The 14,567-nt window shown below is 39.3% G+C and overlaps 1 protein-coding gene across 1 annotated transcript in view; it reads left to right on the top strand.

Annotated features, from left to right (window-relative positions):
* Nucleotides 1-14,567, top strand: part of ADCY2 (adenylate cyclase 2) — a 132,840-nt gene that overhangs the window by 67,194 nt on the left and 51,079 nt on the right. Inside the window, exons 5-8 of the mRNA XM_060774059.2 lie at nucleotides 4,745-4,893; nucleotides 8,023-8,134; nucleotides 10,513-10,640; nucleotides 14,308-14,466. Of these exons, the coding sequence (XP_060630042.2) occupies nucleotides 4,745-4,893; nucleotides 8,023-8,134; nucleotides 10,513-10,640; nucleotides 14,308-14,466 (548 nt within the window). The remainder of the gene's footprint in view (nucleotides 1-4,744; nucleotides 4,894-8,022; nucleotides 8,135-10,512; nucleotides 10,641-14,307; nucleotides 14,467-14,567) is intronic.

The following is a 14,567-nucleotide window of genomic DNA, read 5'->3' as shown; positions in this document are numbered from 1 at the left end:
CTCTAAATAACATGGAATGTGCAAGTTGAAAATGCTGTTTCATTCTAACAAAAACAAGCATCTAGAAGGACAAATGAAATGATTTCCTGACTAGCAAAGCGTTATTGCAGTGAATTGTTAAATAAAATTAAATACGGCTCTGTGGTTTCTACTTTGAAGATGTGAGAAGCCCAGAAGCCACACTAAAGAATTTATTTTCCTTTGAATAATGGAGCCCAAGAGACTTTGTATATATTTGTTTTATTTTCAACCAAACAAATGAAATATAATTGGAGGCAACATGACATTTTAATAGAGACATTAAATCTGAGAGTGCTGCATTGTGATAAATACTTTTTTAGTTGGCAGTTTTCCCCCAAGAAAATTGAGAGTCATATACACACACATCCATGTACATAATAGTATCTTCTTGGCTGCCACTTTAAAGTAATTGAAAGAGACAGTTAAGCATTTTGTTGTTTTGAGGTGCAGTTTGATCTTTGTGGTTATACACACATATGGTAAATGTCTCTGTCCTTCTTGCCATTCAGTGACCAACTGAGGAGCCATCCACAGTCATTAAATAACAATACAATTTTGAGGAGGCGGAGTGCATCTGTATGTGTCTGTTCATTCATTCATTCATTCTAGCGATCATTGTACTCAGAATGCTGTAATGTGTGAATACTTTGTGAGGAAAGCTTTATCTTGGTCCCATCACCTCTCCCCCAAGGTATGTGTGATGAGGACACAGAACAACACTCAAAAACAAGGGAAATCCAGACAAGAAATAATCAGGGCCAGCTAATCACCTCCCAGCAAAGGATTCCCCTAGGCAGTAAAAAGCCAGGTCTTGAAACTGCTAAGACATTAAATGCTAATCAATGTGGCCAATTGCAAAATTCACACCTATCTCAAACAGACAAGAGTTTTTTTCTCCCACCCTGGACATTCCACAGATATATAAACCCCACTTGCTTGGTTTCCAATAGACCTCACAACCTCTGAAGATGCCTGCCATTGATGGGCGAAACGTCAGGAGAAATTGCTTCTGGAACATGGCCATACAGCCTGGAAAACTCAAAACAACCCAGTGATTCTGGCCATGAAAGCTTTTGACAATACACACAGAAAAGACCTTCTCAGTGGCTGCTCCCACCCTCTGGAACCTTTTTTGTTCTGAATTAATTCAGTTTTACCTGTGGAGGTCTTTGGATGCCTCAGGTAAAAGGCCAAAAGGTCCCTAGGGGGAGGATAACTTGTCAAGTCAGTCATTGCTAACAATTTACAGTTAGTAAATTCTGCCTTTGAAAGATGAAAAAAAGTATTCCCTAGTTCACTCAAGTGGTGAATTCAGATATTTCACCTTTGAAATTCATAGAACCCTACTTCAATTGTTGATAATGAGATGGGATTGTCACATTTCTTAAGCAGTCATTTCCTCGGCCCCTCTCCTTCGTCATGTTTCTTGCCCTGCCACCACTTGCTTTAAATCTCATGTTTGAGCCACAGAGGCACCCCCTTCACACATTGTTCACACTAAGTCCAGCCCCATCTACACTGCCATATAGTCCAGTTTCCGAATCCAGATTATCTGCTTTGAACTGGATTAGATGGCAGTGTAGACTCAGATAATCCAATTGAAAGCAGATAATATGGGATTATACAGCAATGTAGATCCAGCCACAAGCAAGAGAAAAACACACCCTGTGACATGGTTTCGAGCAGCAATCCTGTTTCATTCAGCAGACGGAAGGAAAATAGAAGAGAAAAATTAACTCTTAACTTTTCTCCTTTATCCCTCCTTTCCTGGCTGTTTGTCGTCTTTATCCCCTGGTCCTTGTTTTTTACAGTGGGGCTTCTAAAACTTTTCCATTTGTGACCCCTTACAACCTGAGAAATGTTTGTAACCCTTGGTGTGTGTGTGTGTGTGTGTGTGTGTGTGTATGTGTGTGTATATATATAGGGCATAAAAATCCAACATTTACTGATAACAAATGAGCATTTGCAAGGTCATTGAACAGATTAATTTTCTTTTTTTCTAAAATACAGTTGAAGCATCTTCTGCAGAGTCCACTGTATGGACAACAGAATGGTATAGATGTCTTTAAAAAAGTAATTAGGTAATGTTAATTTTTTACTGTTGCCACTTTTTCAGAACCCCAGCAATGAGCTAAGGGGACCCAAAGTTTAAGAAGCAGTGATCTACACAACACTATACAGGCATGCAGCCTCCCTTCCATTTTTCACTGCTGTTGCTCAAATGGTAATTAGTTAATAGGAAAACACTCAGTAAAAAATAGTGAACTATATCCCAGTATATTGTGGGCACCCGCTCCTGTTGTGGCTATGGATAAAGCAATTCAAGACTTTGCGTTTTAAACATGATTTCCATTCACAAACACTTTTCATTTACAGTCTGCCCCCCTTTCACTTTTTGTTAAATATATGGCATTTTAAACACTTACTAGGAAGTAAACCTCATTCAGACTCTGCTCCAGAAACATGACTCTTAGGGTGTTTCTACACAGATTTTTAATCTGGAGTATAAAGATGATTTTAAAAACCAGTCACCTTCTGGGGAGTCTCTGCCTGGCTCTGTGTCCCCTGAGCAGTCCTCCCATGGCATCCACATTAATCTGGAATATGGGCAGGAAATCCACTGAAAGTCTTCCACTGGTTTCCCCCTAAACATGACTCATTGATCATGTTTAGATTTACTGGACTGATAAAACCAAGATGCACCAGTAAAATGAATAGCTGGTTTTTATAGTACTATCTGTTCTTTTAAAGAGTAAACACAAAGATAGAAAGCTAATCGTGTAAATTTTGGAGAGGAAGGAAGGGCTAAGTCTAAGGGAAATCTTTCCCAAACTGTTTTGGAATTAAATTCTGAGAAGTCCTTCCCAGGCCCCTTCAACTCTGCCATAAAATCCAGATTATCAAAGATGATAACCTGATTTAAAGTGTATCAAAATACAGTACATTTTCTGGGATGAAGCTCCAGGCAGGAAGGCAAGGAAGGAGAAAATAGAGTTATTTAATTTGGATTTTCAGTTGGCCAGATTTTGATGAGGACGCAGGTAGGATGTTGGCATTATAGTGCATAGAAATATCAAGGAGAATGGTGGAAATCTGAGTATGCTTCTCTTTTGCTCTTTGTAATATTTCTTTGGGAGGGAGGAGGATACCAAGCCAATCAGACTATTTTCCCAACTATGTTGTTTATATAGTGATGACAAATGAATTAGCATTGATATATGGAAATGTATTGGCCTCCCTCTCAGAATTCTGTCTTTGTTCTGAAGGAAGTGATGTGCCTGAGGACTCAGAGATGTTTTTGCCTAATAAGGTGTGGAGGATAAATAAGCACATCAATGCTTTGTCATGTATCTGTCAGAAATGCAGCCTGTTCTGTGTTGCCCACATTAGAACTGGCACAAAACTATTGCACTGAAAAGAACCTCAAGGGAAGAAGGCTCCTTCAGCTGTGACAAATACAGCCTGTGCCTTTTGAACCTCTTTCCTCTTCCCACTTCAGCTCAGTAGAAAGTGGGAGGTTGGTTTATGAGGAAGGATGTGAAGGCGGTGTGTAGTGGCTGTGCCTCATATATTACATATACGTTCTTCATAAATAACATTTTTTACATGGACCATATTTTCATCTGGGATGAAATGTTGCCCTTGAAGAGTGATAACATTCCTATTTGCAGTTTACCAGAATTAAAATAAATGTCATTTAAAAGTGCTTACAAACACATAAACATATAACAAATCAGATAAAATGTATTTAAAGTACCTATAGAATTATTTCAGACTGAGTTGTGACTCAGCCTGGAGTAAGGAAGTCACTTGGTAACACCCATAGGGCTGAGGTTCCATCATCCTGCTTTAGCTCATTATATCCCTCCTCCTCTTGAGATCTACTGCTTGATCCTGCATTTGGCCACTCTATCAGAAAACCTGGACATTTAAAAAATCTGCCGGAACAAAAATAGTAAGTCTGAAAGAGGGCATGCCCAGGAAATTGGAGAAAAAGAATTATAGCTCTGAAAAAGAGGATATCCTGGAAAAGGAGGGCCTTTGTGTTAGAAAGTGGCCAATGTGCTCACAATAAAGTTGCATTCCGGGAGTTAGCAACTGTGGAGTCATATTAAGACACCATGTTTTTGATTGCTTGTTTGCTATGTGTGGTGTGGTTTTTCCTGCGTAAGAATCAGATACAGTGTTGTACTAGTAGTTTATCTCCTATATAAACACTTCATTTTTGTCATTCTTCCTGCTGGGCAGAAGATACGAACAGATCTCATTCCTTTTGTGTTTCAGGGAGTAGTCCTTTGTTAGAATCGGATAGCTTTCTCCCCCCCCCCCCCCCCCCCCGTGTGCCGTTTTTCTATGTGTGTACAAATAAGTTTTTTAAGGACGGAAAACACATTTGCAAGTATACATCACTGAGCTCTTACAATGTTTTCATTTTAAGTTAGGGATTATTATGAGCAGCACACAAGCACACTCTTATCTAGTTTTCTTCCAGTGGAAAACCTATTAGGTTAGCATTCTCTTTCCTGCTATGCCAGTCTCCCATAGAAGAGTGCAAATCTGGCATACTTCAAAAAAGAAGAGAAAGGTTTGGGACATACTACAATGAACCTTGTACAGTTGGTGTCCCAAATCTCTTTGGGAGAACATCCATGCTGCTGTCACTTTCAGGAAATGAGATCAACTAAAGCCTAGATCTTCCTTGTCTTTTCTTCTTCACTTGCAGGAACGCCTTCTTCTTTCTCTACTTCCTGCTCACATAGCCATGGAGATGAAGGCAGAAATTATTCAGAGGTTACAAGGTCCCAAAGCAGGCCAGCTGGAAAATACAAACAACTTTCACAATTTATATGTCAAAAGGCACACCAACGTAAGGTATTGTTTGATACTGACACTTAACAGTTCTTGATGCATGAAATGTGTTTGTTAATATCAGTAGCAATGCGTGTTTCATTACTAGTGTACAGAATTTGGACGGAGAACATAAGCTTGTTTTATCTATGCATCTGTAAAACTAATCAAGCTTAAATGTAGAGTAATGTAATTGCACAGAACTGTAAACCCTTGCAAACCTTTAAAGACGTTTATTTTGGAAAGACAGCTGTATTTAACTTGACATGTCAATTTTGAAGGCAATCAAGAGGTTGCAATATTTTTATCAGTTTTATACTAATTTATGCAATGCTTTTGATACGAAATAAATAAATAAATAAATAAATAAAATATTACCACTTCAACAAATCATCTTTTTTCTTGGAAAACAAGAAAAAATATTTGTTAATACACAGTAACTAGCTTGCAGAGCTGTAATCAGTGTTCATTAGCATAAACCTTTTCCAGCTGAATTTCAGTGTGTAAAGGTTGAAATACGTTACATTCTCAATGACAGGGTGCAAACTTTGTGCCGCCCTCCAGATGTTGAATTATAACCTTACGTTCCTCCTCTATTTTAAATCCTACTTTTCCCCAAATATGAAACTCAAGGAAGTTTACAGAATCATATCTTAGTGGCAATAAGAAAGTTGTTGGGATGTATAGATAGAAATGTAATGGAATGTTGATCCAGATCTGTTTCAGCCAAATGAGAATTTACAGGTCACTATGTGCTGTAGTTACTGGTACTAGACTCATAGACTCATAGAGTTGGAAGAGACCTCATGGGCCATGCAGTCCAACCCACTGCTAAGAATCAGGAAAACTACATTCAAAGCACTCCCGACAGATTCCAGACTAAGAGATTTACAATAAAAGTTCTGGGAAACCAGCTTTTGCAAGACATGAGAGAACGAATACTAAGAAATCCCAATGGAAGAAGATGTTGTAGTACGTAATTAAAGTTACCTCTAGTAGCTAGAGCAGAACAAGGACTGATGTTTGAGTGCACCATCTCCCCTTTTCCATGGACATACCTTAATCAGTGAATCAGTGACTGGTGCAGTTTAAATTGGAGCTTAAATATTTCTTTTGAGATTACCAGAATTTCCTAGCCAGTATCTTCCCTGTTTTTGCCCAAAAATGCCACTTGTATAAGTTGTGATTTACATTGCAATGCTAGCTCCTCATCTATATAGCGGATACATTGTCCCCTTCTTTTGAGAGGCATTCCTTCTCAACCCCCAGTTCTGCTGGATTTGAGGGAGCCACAAAAGGTTTTGGTAATTTTGGAAGGTGATCTTGGTACCATCGTTTGAGGTATCTGGAGACCAAATGACAGTAGAACATTCCACCAGATTGCCAAGAATAGCTGTGAACGGTTCTGCATGGACACTTTATCCCAAGGTTGTCAAACTCAGGATTGCCCCCAGGATGGTTTTTACTGCTAGCTCCCTGACCACGCTCTCCTTTTATTTTTATAGTGGCAGCTACCAGGTGTGAAATAGTGGAGATTGTATTGTCGAAGGCTTTCATGGCCGGAATCACTGGGTTGTTGTAGGTTTTTTTGGGCTATATGGCCATGTTCTGGAGGCATTCTCTCCTGACGTTTCGCCTGCATCTATGGCAAGCATCCTCAGAGGTTGTGAGGCCTGTTGAAATTAGGGAAAAGGATTTATATATCTGTGGAATGACCAGGGTGGGACAAAGGACTCTTGTCTGCTGGAGCTAGGTGTAAATGTTTCAGCTGACCACCTTGATTAGCATTTGATGACCTGGCAGTGCCTGGGGCAATCTTTTGTTTAGAGGTGTTTAGATGTCCCATATTATTTACTCTCTGTTGTTTTGCTGTTGTAATTTTAGAGTTTTTTAAATATTGGTAGTCAGATTTTGTTCATTTTCATGGTTTCCTCCTTTCTGTTGAAATTGTCCACATGTTTGTGTATTTCAATGGCTTCTCTGTGTAGTCTGACATGGTGGTTGTTAGAATGGTCCAGCATTTATGTGTTCTCAAATAATACGCTGTGTCTAGGTTGGTTCATCAGGTGCTCTGCTATGGCTGACTTCTCTGGCTGAAGTAGTCTGCAGTGTCTTTCATGTTCCTTGATTCGTGTTTGGGCAATGCTGCATTTGGTGGTCCCTATATAGACTTGTCCACAGCTGCATGGTACACGGTAGACTCCTGCAGAGGTGAGAGGATCCCTCTTGTCCTTTGCTGAACGTAGCATTTGTTGGATTTTCTTGGTGGGTTTGTAGATCGTTTGTATGTTGTGTTTCCTCATCAGCTTCCCTATGTGGCCGGTGGTTCCCTTGATGTATGGCAAGAACACTTTTCCTCTGGGTGGATCTTTGTCTTTCCTCTTGTGGCTTGTTCTTGGTCTTGCAGCTCTTCTGATGTCTGAGGTGGAGTATCCATTGGCCTGTAGAGCCCAGTTTAGGTGGTTCAGTTCATCTTGGAGGGGGTGGGGTTCACAGATTCTTTTTGCACGGTCTGCCAAGGCTTTAATGGTGCTTCTTTTTTTACTTGGGTGATGGTTGGAGTTTTTATGTAGATAACTATAGTGGAGATTGCTTGTCACCTGGAGTGATGTCCACTGGGGCACCAGAGCAATATAGGAAGGGAGAGGAGAAAAAAACAATCACTCCTTCCTTTTTCCCTCCTTTCTTCAATCATCCTTGAACCGAGGCCAACATAACTCCAGGCAACAAGGGGCGACCATGAGCCATTTTGTAACCAATGACCACTGCTACAGTAAAAAAGAGGAGGGACAGTAAGTGTCATCCATGTCCCCAGGCCACCCAACTCCATGAATAGCCGTGTAAACAATTGCAGTCAGTTTCACCTCAGGATCAACTGTTTCTGATTTTGGGTCAAAATCAAAGTTTGCTTCAAATTTCTCATGAGAAAATCACCGCAACCCGTCACTTTTGTTAACATCCTTCAAGGGTGTGAGTTCACTCTAAAATGAGGTTCTAATCCATTTGAATTTGGTCTTGTGGAGGTGTTGGGTAAATCTCTGTAATTTTGCTTCATCTTTTTTTCTTTCTCTTTTCTTTTTTTAACCTTTAATATAAAGAAAATGCTTCATTTTTAAGCTAGGAAATTTTAAATGGCAATTATTTTACTTGCAGCATTTTATACGCTGATATTGTCGGATTCACTCGCCTGGCTAGTGATTGTTCCCCTGGAGAACTGGTGCACATGTTGAATGAGCTATTTGGCAAATTTGACCAAATTGCAAAAGTGAGTATCTAGGAGGTCTTTGATATTCATTGGCATTTACATATAATTGCTACCTCCTTATAATTACTGATGATAATAAGAATAAGATACTTGTTCTGGGCAGTTTTTGTTATAGTATCCAAAACTGAACAAGCAGTTTACAGGCTAACCCTTTCGCATTTTGATTTTGCCAGAACATGCTGTGGTCAGAAGGACATCTCATCACAGTGTATTCTTAAAGAATCGCAGGTGGCAAAGCAGCAATTTTATATAAGAATAATACACAATCTCTTTGTGGAATAAATTAAGAATTATCTGTTTTCATTACCTTCCTTTTTCAAATAACAAATGAGGAAAGTACTATGAAAAAAGATTTGGCGGTCCCTCAGAGAATGGCACAAAAATCTCTGTTCTGTCAGATATCATTATTCTGACTGGGATTTCTTATTGAGTTATAGAGATACTTTTTTTTCAACTTTGGTAGTGCTGAGTACAATTGGCCCAATGATCTAAGGCAAAATGTTGGAATTCCAGAATCACTGCTTGTTACTGAATAATGAGTTATGTTTGGATTGAGATATTTGTTGGCATTTATACATAATTGCGATCTCATTATAATTATTGATAACAAGAATAAGGTAGTTGTCCTGGGCTGGTTTTGTTATAGTATCCAAAACCGAACAAGAAGTTTACAGGCTAACCATTTGTATTTGGATTTTGCCACAACATGGTGTGGTGAATGAAAGACTGCATGATGTAGGGGAGAAAAATCAAGAAAAAATGGTGAAGATTAGCAGAAAATGAGAAGGAGAAGAAGTCAGAGTGTGTTCTAGCTGTGTGATGTTTCTAAAAAGTTCCTAATTGGTATGGCACTGATATACATTAAACAAGTATTGGTATGGAAGGAGAGAAATATAAGTGAGGGCCCTTCCACACCGCCCTATATCCCAGAATATCAAGGCAGAAAACCCCACATTATTTGAGTATGGACTTAGATAACTCAATTTAAAGCAGATATTGTGGGATTTTCTGTATTGATATCCTGGGATATAGGGCTGTGTGGAAGGGCCCTGAGGAAAAAAAGGAAGGAAGGAAGAGCATTGGAGCTGAATGGGAACTAAGGGCCCTTTCATACAGCCATATAATCCAGAATATCAAGGCAGAAAATCCCATAATGTCTGCTTTGAACTGAGGGCACATCCAGACAGCCCTTTATTGCGCTACTCCCGGAATAAAGAAGGGGCTGTCCAGATTACATCCAGGACAATTCCAAATTAATTTGCCACAAATCAGGAAAACCCTGGTTTGTAGCGAATTAATTAGATAGTGGATTATTCCGCACCACCTTGTAAAAGTAAAAAAAGTAAAGTAAACTTACCCAGCCTCCAGTACAGTCTTGCAGCAGCTCTCCCAGCACATAGAAATGATGCACCAGGAGAGTGGGGGGGGGGGGGAGGAGCAATTTTCCTCCCCATTCCCCCCCACCCCCAACATGCTTTTTTCAGAATGTTATTTCTACGCACCGGGAGAGCTGCTGCAAGACTGTACTAGAGGCCAGGTAAGCTTTCTTTACTTTTAAAAGGTGTTTGGGGACTTGGGGGGGGGGGGGGCTTCCAGAGTTCTCGTGGGCCAGTCCCACAAGAGCATCTGGATACCCACACCATTTGCGTTTTTAAAATGCGGATGGTCCTGGGATAACTGCCTGTCTGGAGCCACCCTGGGTTATCTGAGTCCACACTGCCATATATTCCAGTTCAAAGCAGATAATTTTATTCAGCTGTGTGGAAGGGGCCTCAGTGGTTTCTAATCCAGGAAAAGATAGAACAGGCTTAAATGAAACTAGAAGGAGCAAGAAGGAAAAAGAGGAGAAGGACAAATAAGAGAAGAGAGAAGTGGTAGTGGACCTAATGGAACTCATGCAAAGCTGGTACATTTGCTAGTACTGACTTAGCGATATCATTTCAACTCAGAAAAAAGATTGTTGCCTCTTACATTTTCAAAGGTTAAGATTAGGAAATGCTATTCTTTTTGCAAGTGCTCTAATAGGTACAACAAAAAATATCCTGTGTTTAAAATTTCAAACGTATTCCCGAATGACTTCTCTATTTTTGTGCCATGCAGGAGGAGATTTTATTTAATTTCATAGGTCCCTGGATATGGCGTAGCCTGTGCATGCTTGTGATTGAACACATCAGGGAAAGTAGGTCAGTGGAAATGGGATGCACAAAGCACTCACAGCTCTTCTCAGCCTGCACATTCCAGCCCTGTTATCTTCCTCCTCCAGTTATCTTTAGGTGGAGTATATTTGATGCTGTCAGATACATTCGGCTACTGCAGCACTTCTGATAGCCTTTATCTAGCAACTCTGGCCATCTAACTGTTCCTTTTTTTCCCTTCAGGAAAATGAATGTATGAGAATTAAAATCTTAGGAGATTGCTATTACTGTGTGTCTGGCCTTCCTATATCTCTTCAGAACCATGCCAAGAATTGTGTGAAAATGGGACTCGACATGTGTGAAGCCATAAAGTAGGTATAGATATTTTGGATTATTCTTGTCTTTCACCACCACTCTTAAGAAAAACCCATGCAGTGACTTTAAAATCTGTGTGTTTTTCTTTGGTTTGTATTACTACAGTTGGAAATTTTAAACTTGAGATCCAGTAAGGCAGTCTTTGTTGATAGTGGCTATTTCTTTTGTTTTTTGGATTTTTGTGGGAGGTGTAGTGTATTTTTTGGTTTTACACACACACTTTCTTATTTTTTTATCCCCCCTCCAGTACTGAGAGTTGCGGCAGCATACAAAAGTTAAACACACTGTTAGAACAGATAGAAACTCATAAATGAAAGCATGAAAAAGTTATTATTAAAATTCAATCAAATTATCCATGTGAATTAAAAGCAATTAAAATGAATTCATTAAAACATTACCTCCTATTATGATCAGCAAAACAGCAGCTATTAAAAGGCTAGATAATTTCTAAACAGTAAGATGTTTAGTGGCTGATGGAAGGACGGTCACATGCTCTCCCTGAGGAAGCATTTCTAAAGCTTGGGAGTAGTCACTGGGGGCAGTTCAACACAGACACTTAAACTGAATTGCACAGACACTTAAACTGAATTAGGAAGTGGATTTAAAGGAGTCAACAAAATCTCTTCAAGAACCAATTTGAGGCTGGGGTGTTGGCCACCGACTCTTCTAAATGAGGATAGAAACCAGATCTAAAATTGTTTTGTTTTTTTCATACCCAGTCTGCTGGGATGTGCTCATGCGCATTGCCATGACTGTTCAAGATCAGGACTAGACCATGGCAGGGCATAGGAAATGGAGGAAGAGGGGCAAAAGCAAGTATTCCCAAGAGAACAATGTGGTTTCCTCTCTGTGGTGTGTGTGTGCTTGTACATCTTCCATCCAGCTGTATTCCCAGCTTTTAAAGTGTTTTGGCAGTACCCCTGTCCTGATAAGCGCTCCACATTTTTCAGTCCCCGATTCCATTTTTGCATGGAAGAGTTTCATAATTAAGATGCTGCTACATGGATAGCCCAATCCCATGTTTGCAAATATTTAGCCTATCATAGTGGTGTGGGACCATGCAGAAGGGCCTCTGATGCAGTTTCTTTAAATTGTGGGCAGATTCAGATGGGAGGAGTGTTTAATTTTGTTTTGGGGGTGATTTGGGAGTTCGTTGTGTGTTTGTTGTGTGTTTTCAAGTCGTTTCCAACCTATGGCAACCTTATGGTGCAAGATATTTGTGGCAGGATTTCTTCAGAGTGGGTTTGCCATTATCTTTTTCTTAGGCTGAGAGAGTTTGCATTGGGTCACTATGGATGTGCAGGGATTTAGACCGTAGCCTTCCACATTCCTAGTCAAACCATTACAACACACTGGTTCCTTTTTTTAAGTGCCTATTTTTATGTTTATCTATAAACTCTATAAAAGTAATTAAGTCTCAGTTAGGTGTTTGTGCTTAGGAAACAAGGAATTAGAAAAAGCTAATTTACACCCTTGTGTAACCACAAAGCTGCTGGCTAGCTACTGTTTCTCAGCCTAAGCTAGAATACACACTGGGGAAATAAAATGAAATAGCTGCATATGTACGCTGTTAAGCTCCTTGAGGACTGGCATGAGACAGGCTGTGATAAATAAACCTGTCTATGCCAGATAGAGGTGCTGTGAAGGCTGTCCCTCAGTCCAGAGTAATTGTAGTTTTCATTAAACTTCTTGAGAAATGAACGTCTTAATTACAACCATAAACATTGCTGGACATCCTGCACGCACTGATAAGCACATAATGGGCAACGTCATTTACTATCTGTTCCAGTACAGCTCCAATTTTCATAGTGCTCATTAAGTCCTATGAATTTTCAATGCTTGTCGAGCAATCAGTAATTTTTATCTTAATTCTGTGGATTATGCAAAACAATTAAATTGTCTTTCTGTTCTTTAAATGTAATCCTCCTTGTTTCCCTTCATTACTCATTTCCCCTATTCATTTCTTTGTGTTTCTAAAAGTAATCACTATCTGATTTTGGGATGACTTTCTGAAATAATTCCTATTGACATTTGAAATAGTAAAAAAGCAGCCTAAATGATGTGTAGAAAAAAAATATTTGTCAGGTTGAAGGATGAGGAGTGGTTCAGACGTTTCTGGTACAGGTGGGAAACAGGGAAGAATCTGGTGCAGTCAAATCCATTATGTTGATAGTAATGAAATCCTTTTGTGGAAAGGGGGAAAAGGATAAGGCAAGCCGCATCCATCTACTTAACTAGCCCAAAGCACTCCACTCTTAGTGATGAGGATGTTGGCTCAGCCTCCTTCTACGCCAGTGGTTCCCAACCTTTCTTTGACCAGTGACCACTTGACCAGCGACCACTTCGACCAGAGATCACTCTCCAACATTAGTACCAAAAGGGTTATGAATCAGTTTTTGGTCAACTTCGGTTTGGTTATTTGGGGTGCTGATTCAGGAAATTGCATTGGATAGACAACATCAGCTCTAGTTGCTGATACAGGACATATACCATCCAGTAGTCGCTATCTGCTCTCTCACAGAAAATCATATTTAATAAGCCTTGGCACTATAAGAGGGTTTCATGAGACCACTCACTCTAGTTGCAACAATGTAGTAACAGTGAGGCTGTGGACCATATTTTAATTTTTGTGGACCATGGACCATAGGTTGGGAGCAACTGTTCTGCACTGTCCTTATTTCCAAGGATCTGATCCCAGGTAACCTGCTTTGAACTGGATTATATGAGTCTCCACTGCCATATAATCTGGGATAAGCAGATAATCTGGAAGCAGATCCTGGAATATAGGGACAGTGTAGAAGGGGCCTCAGTGGCATATAAGGAGGTAACAATATTTGCAACATTTATTGTCATTTCACAAAAATGTGTCTCAACATGTCAAAATAATTGTTACCTTTTGTATATAATACACTATATTTGTCCATGCAAAGCAATGTATTTTGCCTGTCAAATCCAGCTTTTATTTTGTGTAGTTGACAAGCTGTGTAAATTCTAAAAAAAGAAACACCCAAATTATTGTATTTTGTCATTTGATTTATGTAACTGAAACTGTTGTAACAAGGAAGTCATGTCCCTTTGTAACTTGCCTTGGTCAGCAATCTGGCTGTATATTTTTGAACCAACTGGCATCTCCAAACACCTTCTTTCTAAATAATCTAAATAAATACTCTTATAGGGACATTGAATTAATGTTTTTATCTTGAATATTTGTAAGGCTGTTCATTTAACAAACAGTTCCTCTCAGGTGTAAATGACGTAAAAATTAAAAGCTAAAAAATTAAAAATGAATTGAAAATATTCCTATGCAACTTTTACAATGAAAAAATAACAAAAGCAGTGTGTTAGGTAAAATATATGAAAACAACTATATAGTACAATCCCCATATCTGCCAAACCGATACCCATGGTTTCACCTACATGCATCTAACAAAGTAACTCCTCTCTAGGTCATCTATGGTAGGTGATTCTATGGTATGCTTCCACCAGAAGTTACTATAGAGTCTTCATAGTTTCTGACAGGAGTAAGTCATTTTAATAGGTTTCACTTTTATTCACAGTATGCTGTTTTTACAGTAATTGCAGATATGATAGCTATACTGTAATCTTGTTTGGTCTTCAAAAGTCCATACAATAATATCCATGATAATTATTTCTCAATAATAGGAAAGTCCGAGATGCAACTGGAGTTGATATTAATATGCGAGTTGGAGTGCACTCAGGAAACGTTCTCTGTGGAGTGATTGGACTACAGAAATGGCAGTATGATGTATGGTCACATGATGTTACACTGGCCAATCACATGGAAGCTGGAGGAGTTCCTGGGTAAGACCAATTTCAAGCCTCCTCCATAAATAGCATGTAAATAATGTCAGAAAGTGCTAGTTTTAGTGCTAGAGAGGCAGAGAGAGCGATCACTTATGGTT

Source organism: Anolis sagrei, chromosome 4, assembly GCF_037176765.1.
Source record: "Anolis sagrei isolate rAnoSag1 chromosome 4, rAnoSag1.mat, whole genome shotgun sequence".
Classification (NCBI taxonomy): domain Eukaryota; kingdom Metazoa; phylum Chordata; class Lepidosauria; order Squamata; family Dactyloidae; genus Anolis; species Anolis sagrei.
Note: the sequence above shows the minus strand (reverse complement) of the source record. Positions and strands in the feature narration are given on the sequence as shown.